This window comes from Platalea leucorodia, assembly GCF_965183815.1.
Source record: "Platalea leucorodia genome assembly, chromosome: 1".
Classification (NCBI taxonomy): domain Eukaryota; kingdom Metazoa; phylum Chordata; class Aves; order Pelecaniformes; family Threskiornithidae; genus Platalea; species Platalea leucorodia.
This window is the reverse complement of record NC_138823.1, coordinates 14,548,854-14,564,655: the sequence shown is the minus strand read 5'-3', so window position 1 is coordinate 14,564,655 and position 15,802 is coordinate 14,548,854. Positions and strand designations below refer to the sequence as shown.

General features: G+C 42.6%; 1 protein-coding gene across 1 annotated transcript in view; it reads right to left on the bottom strand.

Moving 5' to 3' along the window:
• SNTB1 (syntrophin beta 1) overlaps nt 1-15,802 on the bottom strand; it is a 116,365-nt gene that overhangs the window by 43,690 nt on the left and 56,873 nt on the right. The window contains exon 2 of the mRNA XM_082325358.1: nt 13,241-13,457. Coding sequence (XP_082181484.1) covers nt 13,241-13,457 — 217 coding nt within the window. The remainder of the gene's footprint in view (nt 1-13,240; nt 13,458-15,802) is intronic.

Genomic DNA, 15,802 nt, shown 5'->3' with positions numbered 1-15,802 from the left:
ACAAACGAGGTCAGCGATGGCATCCTCATTTCACCACCCGAAAAGTAGAAAGGTACATAACCCAGATGAGGCAGAGAACAAGCCAGGAGCAGCACTCAGTATTTTCTGCACTCTAACTCCCATTTTAATACTTCTTTTAAGGAGAAAAAATATTTAGGCAGCACAGCAGTATTGTGCTGTTTCTGAAAAATGTTAATACGCCGTACGGATTGTGTGAAACAATGCTCTTTACAAAGCCTGTGGTTTCTATAAGGGAACTCCCACCTCCAAAGTCACTGTGTATCGTGTGGTAAACAAAGTGCTGAACAAGGACTATAAAGACACAGAAGAACGTGCTGCTTTTTCAGCTGCAAAGGAACAGCAGCAAACTTGTGTTATTTCTTTTTAAGTTAGAGTTGTAGCAGGCTTTGATTTAAAAATAAATTATCTAGAACTGAAAGACTTTCCAAATGGCAACTCTCTTCCTTCCAATTTAGAATACACTTAAATTCTTACTTAAAGCAAGTGGATTAACAGCCAAACAAGTATTTTGCTACCTGGGCCTTCATCAAAGTGTATTTCCCTTGATGGTGGCTATTTAAGTATTTCTACAAGAGTTCTGTCCCCTAAAATAATGAACATTTAGTTAGCTCGTAACAATTCTGTTTTAAGGGATTCTAAACTAAGCATATTCTAATATATACACATTCTACTGTGATATCAATGTATGTATTCTAGTATACATATGCACACACACATACTGAGCCACGCTTGCAAAAATACTCTTAAAATATCATCCCTCAGTGACTTCTAATGGGGCTATTTTGGGGACTGCTTGTCAGTCATCAAAGTTTGATGGTGATGCACTAACAACTGCAGAAAGTCTGCCTCGTTCCCTGAGCTGAGTGACGGGAAGATTGGACAATACTGCTACGCTTCTCAAAAGTGAGTTCGGAATGGGAATAAATGCTGCATTGACAGCCCTGAAACTGAATCCTTTTATCCATGGCACTGGTCCAGCCTGAGGAATACATCTGCAAGCATCGTTCCTGTGCAAGCTGCTAGGTAGGGTACCTTTTTTTATTCATACCATAAGGACAGCAGTCTAAATCTTCAACTGCCTGAACTCTGCTATGGGCTATTTGCTCTAAGATCTGGGCACTAAACTACCTTTAAGAAACGGGGCTTACAGATTTCTGCTCAAGATCCAGGACTCCCATCTCCACAGCCAGTTGGGATGGAGATACTAACAGAAACTTATAATCTTCTCGGAAACCCATGGGCTCTGACTGCAATCAGATGCAGAAAGCGCTGCGTCCCTAAAAACTCCCCTTTTCTGCCTTTCAGCCTATGCTGCTTTGATTCACCAGTCCATTTGGATGATGCTTTTTGTATAACAGCTGACTGATGGCATTTCCATATTTTTTGAAAAGCAAAAAAATACCCGTGACCTTAGTAAACTCCAACACTAAAGCACTTAAATGTTTCCAGCAGTCCAGCCATTGTAGCTTTGATTTGTTCCTTGGCTAAACTGACCACCGCTTACTGACTTCTGTTTATCTGCAGTTCAGTGATAAAGTTCCCTTAATTCCCCACTGAATTGAAATATTTAGGGCAATGCCACAGCTGTGTTTATTCTCACACTCCACCACAGTTATGTAAATACTGCATATGGAGCCGTTTCTGATAAAGCCCATACCAACCCAAAGGAATTATATGTTAGCTCTAGATGGCTGCCAAGATGCGCGGCATCTCTCCAGCTTGGCAATGCATATGAATGATATCACATTTTCTCAGAGATCATTTGGCAAAACTTATAATAAAAGAGTAATTTTCTCTCTCCTTCTCAAAGAGTGTCACTGAGCCAAGGAGTGTTTCCAGCATCCCCTTCTCCACCCATGGAACATGGGGGTGACACAAGACCCAACGCCTCCAAATGCTGTAACCTTGCACATAAGAGGCCAAAACTCCTTCCCTCGCTGCATCATCCAGAGCTTTTACTTTACAGAGGATCAGAAGAAGTTGAAAGCAAATGTTTGATAGACCATACTCATTCCACATTTGATAAGGCCTCTTTCTGTCGGAGTGTTCATTATCTAAGAAATACCTTTTATCAAATCTCTTGAAAGCAGTTCTCCCACTAGCACTGGCTCAAGACCAAATCAGCGACTGATTTACACTTTGTGCCTTTTCCCGGGTCAGATTATGTATTCAGTGACTGATTAAAGTGTGGAGTAAATCCCTTGAAGTTAATGATAAGCTGGAGCCAGAGTTATTCGAGTCCATCATGCTACTTTGATTTTGCACCGGCATAGCCAGGAATGAAACATTCTGCCACTGACTCTGCAGACTTAAAAAGGGGGTGAGGGCCAAACTGCTCGGTCCATCTCCTCCACCATTGTCTGCACATGAACTGTGGTAAGTAATTTTGTTGATTTCTGAGTGTACAAATATGGGAGGCTTTCCAGCGTAAAGGGGGATTTAGAGGAACACAATCAGAGATGATATTTAAATAGTTGTAAGTTTTGTTATAAAATAAAAAAAGAACTGTTAGGGTTCTTTTTCAGTTCTACATGCAGCATCAGGAGATAAGCCAGGAAGAAAATACATTAAAATTAAGCAATGGAAACTTTGGGTTTAGTCTGCAAGGAAAATATTCCATAGAGAGACTGTTAGGCTTGCAGCGGATTCCCCAGCACACACTGAAGAAGCATCTTCATTTGATGCACCTAAATGGAGGTGAAAGCAATTTTACCAACTGAGCGCTATTTGGTAATCAAGTGGAATTTTTCTATGTGAAAGTCTCTTGATTCCCTCACCGTCACAAGGGTACCTGCTGTATTAACAGTTACTTGCTGACTTTCAACTTACAGTGGTAAAAATGATGTAGTTACTTGTTTCTTTGGAGCTGGACTAGACTAATGTCCAAACAGAGGGTGTATATATCATTAATGAGCTGTCACAGTTGATTTCATTTCTCTTTGCTGCCAGCTGGGCTTCAGTAAAAGGGATATCAGCGGAGCTGCGCTGCATTCAAGTAAGGAAAAGATTTGGTTCTCCAACGGACTTGCTCACACCGCTGCGTGCCAATGCTGACCGATCTGCAGAGCACACCACACGCTCCCTTCTCTACCCAGAACAACTACAGAAGTTATTTAATAGTTTTTAAATGTCTATGGATGTTAAGGAGAAGAACTCTTTCCCCACATTGCCCAAAAGACTGCTTATCTTTTTCTTTCTTGAATTTTTCTTTTATATTCTGGTTGTAACGGTGCTGAATATCGGCAAAGCAGGAATACACAGTCCAGCCTGCTTCACAATGGATTCAGCACCAAAAAATGGCAAAAGTACTGTTTCAAGAAGCAGTGGGGTCAGTTACTTGGGGGGAAAAAAAAATTATTTCAGAGGCATGGTAGGAATTTGATTTAACCTTTAAAAGATGCTGCCTGAAACTTTAAGATCAGAAGATGTTGTGATTGGTGTGGTCAATACATTGACCACAGCTACCTGAAGCAACTTTTTCACAGCAAGAGGGAAAGTGTATTAATGCTAGGAAAAAAAAATTGTTTTGGCCACAAAAGCTGCACCTCTAGCAAAGCCACAGCCAACCTCAAAAGACCTTCTGCAGCAAAGCAAACCTTCTGCAGCTGGAGCTGCGTCTGGGCTAAGCAAAGAGCACCTGACTGTAGCTGGTAATAGCAGTAAATGACCCCTTCATATTGAGTCAAGGGTGGAGAGTCTCATGCTGCTGCATAAATAAGAGATCATGGGCTCGGAGAAGAATTAGATGTCTTCTGAGAAAGACCACCACTGTCGCTGCTGCTGGTAGGCAGCACTGTAGTAGGACCCAGGGGAAAGAAGGGGACATGATCCACGAGCAGGGACAAAAACTAATAGGGAAATGGGACAAATAAGCAGGGCTGCTGATAGATCAGCTCTGTCTTGCAGATGAATTGTCACAGGAGAAAGTCTCGCTGAAAGAGACAAACAGCAGGTCCACCTCACCTAGCAGGATGCGTCTCAATGTCTCATTATTTTATACACCTACTTTTTGGCTTCCATGATCAAGAAATCCCAGGGATCACTGATTAGTTGCTAAGTGAAGCAAAACAGAAGCCAGACTGTTCAACAACCACAACGATAAACCCACAAATTCCCCCTGGATCAATTATTGGCCTCTGAGTGCTGTGGAGAGAGCACCACCTGGGAGTCAGGCTCCTGGAGATATTGACGGCCTCTTCAGGGACGGCGGGCATGGGTCACCTCCCAGCATTTTCACTACTGGCTGTAAACTCATCTCCCATCAACTTGGAGGTCAATGGAAAAGCTCTATGTAAGCGATGAGAAGAAATAACAACTTCAGCGTTAACTCTCCCTGATTCCTACTATGGGAAAAGAGGAATTTCCATCAGTAGAAATGCATGTGAAAACTGGAAGTGACAACAGGGTATTAAAATAGCAATATCTGTGCATACAACTTAAGCGCTAAAGCCCAGCCTCAGCACCTACCAACACTGAGCTGGGGCACCCACACTGGCAGCCCATCACCCCACGCTCCTGCTGTGGCTGTAATTTGCAATTTGTTGCGATACAAGCGACTACAGAAGGTGCTTCGAATACACCAGCTGAAAATCCTGCTCATTGATTAACAGCAGGTCAGGCCAGATCAGAGCTGTAAGACTGAAATCCAATTTGCAGACCCGCTGATAAGGAAGGAAAAGCCCAGCACTGAGCACAGCACAGCAGTCAGGCAGGAAAAAGGGTCTCGAGGTTGTCACTGGCTCCCAGTCATAACACAAAGACTGCAGGGACAAGAAGCATGGCAGGAAACTGAAACCCTTGCATATCAACTTTCTTTGTTTGGCAGATTTCAGGGGTGTTAATATTGCTCTCCAACATTATTTAGCAGCAGCTTGGATGTTGGCACTTACATACGTTTACATACAGACACACATAAAACATGATTAACTGTTTGCCCTCCTCTGTCCTCCCCTGCAGCACTCGCACTGCTCTTCCTTTCCCTTTAGTCTGTGACACATTTCTTGGAGCATTTCTCTTTCTCCGTCTTGTCAGTGCATTTATTTTTCCCCTTTTTGCGAAAATGTTCACTAAGTAAAGTCTGCTACAGTTTTCACTCTCTTGGTTTTTTTGCTTTGCCTTGTTGGTTAGCTTCTTTCTCCATCGCCTTTCCTTAATTTGTTCTTCTCCCTTCCCTCCATGCATTTCTCAAGGCAGTTTTTATTTCTTGTCCCCCCTCACCTGATTAATTACCAGTTCCTCTGCTCTTATTTCTATTCCTCAGTTCAGTCTTCTACAGTTGAAGCTGGTTGGAAAAATGAAATTTTTTTTTACTTTTTCAAAACGCCCGTAACTGAAGCAGTGGCTGAAAAAAACCCCAAAATACAACAAAAAAAACCACCAGCATATCTTCTTTTTCTCCATTAACTCATTATTTAAATATTTTCACATAAAAGAAAGACTTTGGTTCAAAGTTTGTTAATCAAAAATCCAGCTGAAAGCATTCTGCCAGCTTTGGTTACTGCCACCTCCACACCACGCACATCCTTCCTCATCGCCCACTCACTGTGACACGTTTTATTCCTGTCAGGTCACATTCAGTCCCATTCACACATAGACACACATACATACACAAAGTTTTATTTACACTCACAAATCTGCATGTATGCACAGACACTTTTTTGGAGTACCACGTGCAGGAGCTTTGCCCAATCCCTTTTGATTTGTGCTGGAGATGGGAAGGACACCAGGAGCTTGCCTTTCCAGCCCAGAAGGATGGAGAAGGGAGAAAGCCCCATGTCATTACATCAGGGGAAAAGATACGACTTGTTTTCCAAGCAGATGAGACATGACTAATCCCAGATTCACTAGGACCTGCACAGATTGAAGGTGAGTTACAACATGCCATAACTATCCAGTTCTACATGAGTATCTCAAATATCCTGCAGGAAAACTCAGTGGTTTCCACTGTGTCCCCAAATCCTGTCAGATTGCCCCAGCAATTCACTTCTCAAACTGTCACCCAGATACCACAGCAGGTCCTCAGGACATTAGAAAGCTATTTTAATATGATTTAACAGAACAAAATTTAAACTTGAAGTAAATAAAAGTAAATGAACATCCAAAGTTCAGCCTAGTTTGTTAATGTTTTTGTGTAAATGAATACCCTTGAGGCTGCTTTGCAGAAAATGGCCTTTGAGTTCTTTGGTGTTTTTTTTTTCTTCCAAAAAGCTTAGCTGGTGATTTGACTCAAAAGAGACTAAACCACTCCTCTTTACAGAAGGGACAGTCCTACAGAGGTGTCTGATCTCAGTGACCTTCCAAGAAGGCTGAGAAGAAACTGAGGCTAAGATATAAGTTGGTATGACCAAAAGCAAAACCGATGACCTATTTGGCTGGTGGAGAGTTTCACAAAAACAACAATTCCTAATAATGAAAAAACAAAATAAAAAATTCACGCTTTCTGCCTAGGGGCTTCAGAGCTCCCCCTTAGCAAGACAGATGACTGCAGCTTCCAAAATGCACCAGCAATTGTAGAGCTGCCCAAAAAGCAGATGAAGTAGATGACAGAGGACTGTCAGGCAGCCCAGCCTGAACCAATTATTAACTCTAGTAGTTAATGATTTGCCCCAAAATTCTGTTAGATGAGAAGAAATGCAGTCTTAGGGGTCTCTCATCCAATACACCTAGCCCTGAATCCATTGACCCTAGCTACCAAGGAGGGTCCCACAGCCATACAACTCTTTGAGAGGACATGTTAAATGTATCGAGGAGGAGGAGGAGGAGGCCTTCCCCATTGCCCAGCCATTCATCCATCCCACCACTCCACTCCTCTTCCCTACATCTCAACTTCTTCCCTCTTCTAGGGCATTGACGGGGATGTTGTAAATGCCTTTTTAGCTAAATCAACTAACTTCTCTCAGCTTGAGAAGAAAGAAGAGTACATAAGTCTCAAGTGCGGCCTACTTGTTCATCCCTTCTAGTAAATAGCAGAACTGGGGGCACAGATTAGCAGCTACAGTACTATGCAAGAAACATCCAACTTTACACAAAAGGAGGATTTGGATCCATAACAGTAAAATAGTTGGGAGCTAAGGTTAAAAATCCACATTCGCCTTGATCTTAAATTCACTACGCTTTGTGGGCAAGGATGTAAAGGGCTTCACAGTGGTAGGTCATCCTTCTATAACAGACCGTGCACACTGCGATAGCCTAGCACAACAGGGTGGTTTAAGGGTGAGGGAAGAGTCAACCACAGTTTCAACCCTGATTACCGTAATTTTTGTTCTTTTCTGGATTTGAATTACACCCTTTCAAGTTGCTTTGCTTTAATGTTGGATTGTTGATTTCTTCCCTTGTTTAACAGTAATCTAAACAGATAATAAACACAGCTCACCAGGAAAAAAAAAAAACAGTAACAAAAATTCTTGATATAAATCAGGACTTTGACTCTAGCAGGCTCAATGACTTCTTCAAAGGACTTACTGATATTCAAATAGCAAAACATGTCTGTACCAATAATGATAATTAAGTGCTACAAGCGTTTCATCCAAGGATCTCAAGCTGTAGCTCGCAACAACACTGTGAATTAAGTACGGTCTCTCCGTTTCACAGAGGTTTTGTCTACAGCCAGCGAGCAGCTCAATAACAGCACAAGGAGCAAGGCACAAATTCCTTGGGGAGGTGTGGAGAGGGATTTTTTTATACTGGTAATCCGCCCGTTATTGTATCTTTACCTTTGCTCTATCCCCCATGCATACATAAGTCCTTTCTCTTTCTTTTGCCCACCTACAACACATGGTAACAGAAAAAAGACCCAAGTTTCCTAAACCAGAGGCCAGTCCTGTTAAATCTGTACTGTCCATTAGTAAGGGAAGATTTCCACCTCCCCAGGAAGCCCCACAGAACTGCTGGTGTTCACCCAGGGCTGACACAGCTCCAGCTTACTGCAGCGGTGCCAGCACAGTGATGGAAACGGTACATCACCTCCTTAGTCCCGGGTCCAGGGATCAGCCTTTGCCCAGCACCTCACTCCATCCATGCTTCTACCAGTAGCCAGTATTGTTGGCTGAGCCCAGTGTTATCAAGCTACCTCTTAAGAGACAAGAGACAAAAAGCATGATAAATGGGACCTATGCTCTACAAGAGCAGCTGTAACTCATTCTCGGTACCATGTTCACTCCCCGTGGCAGCGTGCTGACCTCTGCAAGCCCCAAACCAGGTACGTGACTCGGGGGATCTGCTCCCTCATCAGCAGGGAAAAAAACTGGGCTGCGAAGCTGCACACCTAAACCATGCTGCTCTTCGAGGAGAATCCAGCCTTTGCTTTGCATACCAGTGGCTGCTCGTGCCTGGCAACATCAAAGTATGGTCCTGTTTACCAAGCAGGAAACAGGCAGGGTGGAGGCATGAGCCAGCCCACGCTTTCATCAACAAGACGTCCAGACTCTTCTGCACTGCCTAATACTTGCCTCCCTGCCCCCTTGGTCGCTCTTAAATTATACCAGCATGAGCTTGAAGAGGTGCAGGAGTTAAATGTCTGTCACTCCTTCTTTAGAATAGGATAGGATAGGATAGGATAGGATAGGATAGGACAGAATATTCCAGTTGGAAGGGACCTACAACGATCATCTAGTCCAATTGCGTAACCAGTTCAGGGCTGACCAAAAGTTAAAGCATGTCATTAAGAGCATTGTCCAAATGCCTCTTAAACACTGACAGGCTTGGGGCATTGACCAGCTCTCTAGGAAGCCTGTTCCAGTGTTTGACCACCCTCTCGGTACAGAAATGCTTCCTAATGTCCAGCCTGAACACGTCAAGTCTTGTAGTCCTTTTAAAGAAAAATAGTTGTGCTTTCGATCAGCAGTGAAACTGGGAGTGCTGGCAGGTCCCAGTCAGTCATCTTTTGTAGAGTTTTACTGAAAAGGCATGGAGTTTCTACTACTATTCCAGACATCATCTATATAAATAATCCATCAGCCTCACAGCTGAAAATGCATTAGAAAAGCATTCAAGAAGTCCATTTTTGGACAGTGCTGTCCTATACTAATGTCACAGCTCCCTGACTTCTACTTAAAGATGCTTGTCTTTTATTTCATCTTCACGCTCTTCTGCTAACTTCTTATGTTTGTTATCAGCATTCATGGCTCAAGCTTTTTGGCACAAGGACTGGTTTTTACTATGTCGTATTAAATCTGGTTGAAATGCACTTTGTATTTTAAAGAAGTTTCAACTTTTCTTTTCATGCCTTACTGTAACAAAAGCAAATACATCCAAATTCACCAGAATTTGTTTTATATTCAAGATTTTTAAATTTCATTTCAGAACCACACAGGGATATTTTATGCTTACGGAAATTACATAAATTACAAGCTTATACGCCAATTACAACTTAAAATGTTAAAACTCACTGACCTTGCTACCGTGCATTACTGACATATTATTAAATAACAGAAGAAAAGTTTTTTAAAAAGAATGTGTGCAAAAGGAATCAATTTCGGCAGCGGCAGCTTTGCAATAAATCTTGCAAATACTTCCTTCAGTGAATCAGTGCTTCCCAATGCAGAAAAAAAAAATATCTAAGCAATGAAGCAGCTTAAGTCTATAGCTGCCTTTGGAGTAAGCAGGTCTCAGTCTGTCTCGCACCTCCCTGTCGTCTGGGGAAGCTCAGGTCATTCCCAGCGGCAGCTCAGTGCACAGAGCCCAGGATGAATGCATTCCAGCACAGTTCTTCTACCACCTTTAAAACATACCTGCAGGATTTTATCTTCTGATCATAATTCTCAGTCCAACCCTGAAATGGACAACAGATAAGAAAAGTTCCTTATCTGCTTCTCTGCGTGTCCTCGGTGTGAAGTATGTGAACTGCACCTGTACTTGCTGCGGTGCTGCTGCTGCGTGCAGCTGGCAACCGGGGCCACCCTTCTGGGAATCTGTCCTTGGCTCATTCTTCCTAGCTTCAAAACCAAAGCAAACCTTTCCCATCAGAGGGCCAAATCCTGCCAACGAGTAACTCGATCCTTAAGACTGGATCCCTGCTGAAGTTCCCTGTAAGGATCACACTGCTTTGGACACTGGAAAAACATGACCTGTGCACACTAAGTGCTGGCAGGATCAGGCCCACGCTTCCTGGGTTTGGCTGAATGAAGTGCAAGCAGGATTTCAGGGTGATTTCAAAAGCAGAAGAAAAAACCTTTTCAGTCCATGCAGCATGGCCTCATTCCTACAGGGAATGTCATGTCTCCTGTGCTATGTAAGGAAGTACCTTTGTACCCAAGGCTTCAAAAGCACCAACAGAACAAATTTCACCTCAGACACCTATTTCCTTTTTTTTTTTTCTCTCCTGTTCCTTAATATCATCACCAGAAATTGATGAAAAGCTTTTTGCACTGCAGTAAGATTTACTAGCTGCGACCATTCCCACAGGTCCCTTCACCAGGAGGAGATGCTGCCCTGTGAGGCCTGACATGAACCTCTAGCACTGCCACCAAGAAGGACATTTATCAGTGAAAAAGCAGGCAAATGACAGATTTAAGTGGTAATCATTTTAATCTAGTTTCTTCCAGCCTAAAATATAACAATGGCCCCTGTGTCTAGAGAAGAATGACATAGATGCCACTAAGACGCTCTGCATCTTTTCTCCTGTTGCCATGCTTGTACTATTAAAAAATATTTTTCTACATACTGAGGCTTGGCATTGGTTTGTATTAAGGATTTTCTCCTTGGTATCATACAGCTTTTTTAATCAGGTAACAGGTAAGCCAATTCCCTACCTCCTTCAGAGTGAACTCACAGGCAGGTTAGGTGAAGGAGACATCTGAGAACCACTGGCTCTAAAAGCACCAAACTTCATTCCTGCTCTGAAATAACAGGCTCATCAAACTATCTGAGGGTAGACACAGACTTAGGAATCTCTTAACTCGGGCCAGTCTTCAAGGAGAAGCAGAAATCCTATGCAGGGCTATCAGCTCTTGTGGGAAAACCAGATGTGTAACTTCCTCTGTGCCCGTTAAACCCACATTTCACCCCAGCCTTCTAAGAACTGGAGATGATTCAGCGCCACCAAGCAGGTATTTCCTCCTGGGTCCTTTAACATGGGTATCTTCTCATGCTGAACGTCAAACCAGTTCAGCCTGGTCCCACAAAGCTGCTGTGACATGATCTCCAGCCTGCACTGGAGAAACATCTGCACTGGAAAACTCATGCTTTCTATGTCCACGCTTGGTCCTAGATGACAATTACCTCAGCTATAGTCCAAAGGAGCCCTTTTATGGCCAGCATGTGCTTTGGTAGCCTGCCAGCGGTGCTCTTCTAAAGCCATCCAGCAAAGTGACACCATCAGTTATAAGATCTATGTGTGTCAGGTCACTGGGTTATAAAACAGAAGTGTCATAAGCATGTAAGGACATGGTTTGGGCTCTGCTGTGAACGAAGATCAAATTGTTTTTGTGGAATCAGATTATTATCTTGGGATATATTCCAGTGGGAAAGTGTTGCTGCATTGTAATAGCATTTCTACTGGGAAATATCAGTTCCAGTATTCAGAATTGTCAAAAACCCTGAAATTGGTAAAGACCCAAATCGATGGGATGCTACTATTACACTGCAGCTAGCACAATCGTGACGTACTGTGAGCTTGGATGGAAAAATCCAGCTTAGACTGTACACTGCACTGTGTTGGACTACAGTAAAAATCAGAAGTCACTCTTTCCACAGGAAATGACAGTAACACAAAACGAAAACCATGATAATAAGCAACACGACTCTCCCACGCGTTACTTCCTAGTAACACCTAAGAACACACGCACTTGTAGCACACTTCAAAAAAGTTAGCCTCATCACAGAATTATCATGAGCAGTGAGTGTCTGTCCTCCTGAATCAGTCGTCCCGGCCGCCAAACAAAACTGAGGACCAGGAGACTGACAGAAGCTGAGAACTACAATACGGTCAAAAAAAGAAGGGAAAAATGCTGAAAGAATGAAGCCAACATGTGCAAAGCATCGTTACATTGTGCTAATTCAAATAATGCAGCCTGCATGGGTATTTCATTTTTACTCCATGGCAGAGAGAACCACAAACTCTCAGGCTAGTGATACAGCTGTCAAACCTCAGCATCTTAAACTACACAGATATATGTGAAAAAAGTGGCCCTTATCAATATCCATCTTGATTTAAATTTGAAAAAGACTGCTAGGGTAATTGCTGTTTTACAATTGCACTTCTGTAGTGGTCAGTTATCACTGACCGGCGGTCACCACTTGGTGAGATGAAGAGCAGAAGCAAAGGAAAGCAATACTAAACAATAAAGCATAGGGGGAAAAAAACCTTGAAAGAAGGTCAGACAAATATGAAAAAGAAAGAAGGAAAATTACACAGATACTGATAAAGTTTCTAAATTGCAGTGCAAGAGATTACAGGGGAACCCATCCTCCCCAAACCCCCTTCTGCTCTCCCCTCTTCTCCTTATCCTTCTCTGCAAATGAAAATGCAACTTTTATTTATGCCTATACGTAAGTGCTGAGAATCAAAGGCATTACACCCAGCTTCTGGGCAAGCCAGCACACTTCAGAAAAACAAAAAGGCCATTATTTGGATGGAAGAATCAGTCTGTATTACTGACTTGACTAGTCCCTTTTTTATTAGCAGCTGTTAGTACAGGGATCAGAGAGTGTGCTGGTGTGGTGCAGCTGTTCCACATGTGTTATAAATAAGGGCTGGTAAAAGCTCATCCTATTTTTAAAGTTATGAAAAAAAACAAGAAGTCACAGAAATTCCCTACTAATGCCTTGCAAGTGGAACTTTTCTCCTAGTCTTGACTTTAGTGCCCAGAACTGAATGGACAAAACAGGCCATTCTTAAAATAATGTTCATTAAAAAAGAAAAGAAAATGCAATTTAGTGGAATTAGATTAAGCCAGCCTGCAAGATATAACCAATTAGCGTGTACAGTGTCTTTTCCTTCAAAAGCAGACACTTAATCAGGATGAAAACAAACCCCTGTGATTCTATTTCTAATAAAAACGTTGGATTACCGTGCTGAAGAGCTTCTCTAGCACAACCCAAAAGCTGCACCCAGCACCACGCGGCTCAGACATCACCACCCACCCTTCCCAAACTGGTGCCGGGTTGCTCTGTGTGACCAGAACCCATCACCAGCTCCTCCTCACCAACCCCAATGCTGAAAAGGTCAACTACTATTCAACGCAAAGGCAAAATCCCAGCCCCGGGCAAATCCTTCGCTCACCTGTTTTCGGGGTCCGACACTGTCATGTTGCGCGTCACGTAGCACATCTTGAGCGGTATTGTCTTCTTGTCTCTGTGGATGGAGAGCGAAAGCTGCGACAGGGGGTCAGCAGAGGCGCAACCCAAGCGAGGAGATTCGGGGGGAGGCGTCTCCCACCCAATTTCTGAAACAGGAGAGCCTTTCTTCACATAGGGGGTTGCTTCTCTCATGTATTTCACTATGGAAAAAAAAAAAGAAAAAGGCAAGTAAAAATAAATGGATATTAAGTAGTGGCATCCCATGTGAGTTCTTTGAACTGTTACCAACCCTCAGCGCTGTTTATTATTTCTGCTTGTCCAGCATCACGGCATTTGAAGCTGTGCAAATACAGAAGATGGAGATCTGACTGCTGCCCATCTTAGTATGGCGCAATGAGTAAAATGAGGGAAAAGAACAGAATCGGTGAAATAAGGCCAGGAGAGCCATCCGACCTCTACTTGACAGGCTGTAAGTCCTCATGCAGCAATTCCTATGTACAGAAGCTGTGAGTTGGCTGAGGTATAGGGAATTTTTTAAGACATTCAACCAAGGGACAGTGAATTATTCCCCTATCTAAAATGTTCCAGTGATACTCCCAGTGCAGCAAACTCACATCTCGCTTCTGGTTCACACTTGTCAGTGTCCCGCCACTGATCTCAACAGCTACTTCTGCTTGCTAGGAAGCAGTTTTAGCTGATCTACTTGTGCATATATATATGGAGTAAACAAAACCCAATTCACCTCTTCGCCTTCTCTTGGGGAAGTAAAATTGAATTTGAGCCTTTTGTGAGAGTGAAGGTGTCAGATTAGATCTCTTCTCAGCCTCTTCCAATGCCTTTTTCCAGTATGGATAGCAAAAGTGAATGTAGGATTCCCAAATGATCTTAATGTATGCAAAAAATCAATACCTCTTTTACACTCATACTTCATATTCCCCTCTTTATGCAGGCAAATATTGCAACATTTTCCCTGTTTTTGAATTCTTTTGGCAGTTCAAGATCACTTTTGCTTTTGCTTTTCATGTGCTTGGCAAATCTGCCATCCACAGTCTCCTTCTCCTTAACAAACCTGACAGAGCTCAACCAAGAAAAGACCTCACATTTAAGCACCCTGGTTAAACATATATGTCCAATGTACACAGCTGTGGCTGCCTAACTGGCTACTGCCACTTGATCGTACCCATGACTCAAACAGCGACGACATGAACTGAAAGGGCAGGAGCACCGTGAACTTACTTGGGGAAGTTATTAAAATGCTGTGAGAGAAGATTTCAAGGAAACAGTGCAGATCATCGTGTTAGCTTGGCTGAAGAAGCTGGGAATGATTGAATAACAAAAGAATAGGTAAATTACAAAGGGGCATTGGCGTGAAGGAGGTTAAATTAGGGAAAGCAGACTCAAGTTTTTAAGTTCAAAGTGAAAGCAAGGGAAGTATTCAGAGGAGTGGAAAAGAACAGCAGTGTTTCTGTTAAAACCACAGATAAGGCGAGTAATTTCAGCAGCACTATTTTCGAGGCACTTCATAATAGCTTTATCAAGAGAGATACCCGTGCAAAACCAAAGTCCAGGCTCTGTGAGCGTCTATTGCCATCTTTCCTGTAAAACACCTTAGTGCACATCTTGCCATTGCTTGCTCTCTCCTTTTTAAAAAATCTGTTAACCTCAATATTAAGGACTTCTGTGTTTAGGTATTTTACAGGATATTCCTCTGTGAGAAGGATCATTTGTGATTTATCAGAAATGCTGTCCTACCCAATGCTGCTCTTTTGAATCCTTTGCCCCGCACTATTCTCAGTAATTTTTGAAATTAATTTCTTCCCTGCTCAGGGAAAAGCTGGCATGGGATTCTACCAGGCTTCCAGAAACTACTTAAGGTAAAGGGTGTTGACATTGATTTTTGATCTTTTTGTAGACATCTACCTGGAGTCCATTATCTAAAAACCTATGTCACCTAACTCTCAAAACCAGTGCTCATCCTTGGGCGCTCCATAAATTACCTGATTTTCAAAGGAGCTGAAAATGAGCAGTTTTAGCCAGTGCCACACAGATACTGGTTTTAGCAGTCAGCATCTCAGTTTGGATGTACTCATAGCCTCTGGGAAACAGAGAGACTGAACACATACAGATGTGGTCAATCTGTTCCTGTTTACACTGAACGAATATGACTTTGTCATTCATTTAGATGAGAGGAACAGCTGAAGCTGTAAAAATCATGTTTGACTGCAAACAAAATTTAGTTCCCTTTAAAATTAGAGATTTTAATTAATCTGTTGAAAAAAGTAATCCAGTTGGCTTTTGAACTCCATTACAGTGACATGCCAGCAACTGTGATGCTAAATAAAGGTCCAGGTCTCAATAGTGTAGTTATTTCATCTGTGCTATTTTCATCCTTTTTCAGCTGCAGCTATATGCATTCGACCTGAGCATCTTTTAATTAAGGAAAGGAGAGAGGGGCAGGGGGAGGAAGGAAGCTGAAGTGAAAAATTTGGCTCTAAACCTAAGCAGGAACACAAAATGTGAATTTAATTCCCCAGAGACGGGGACA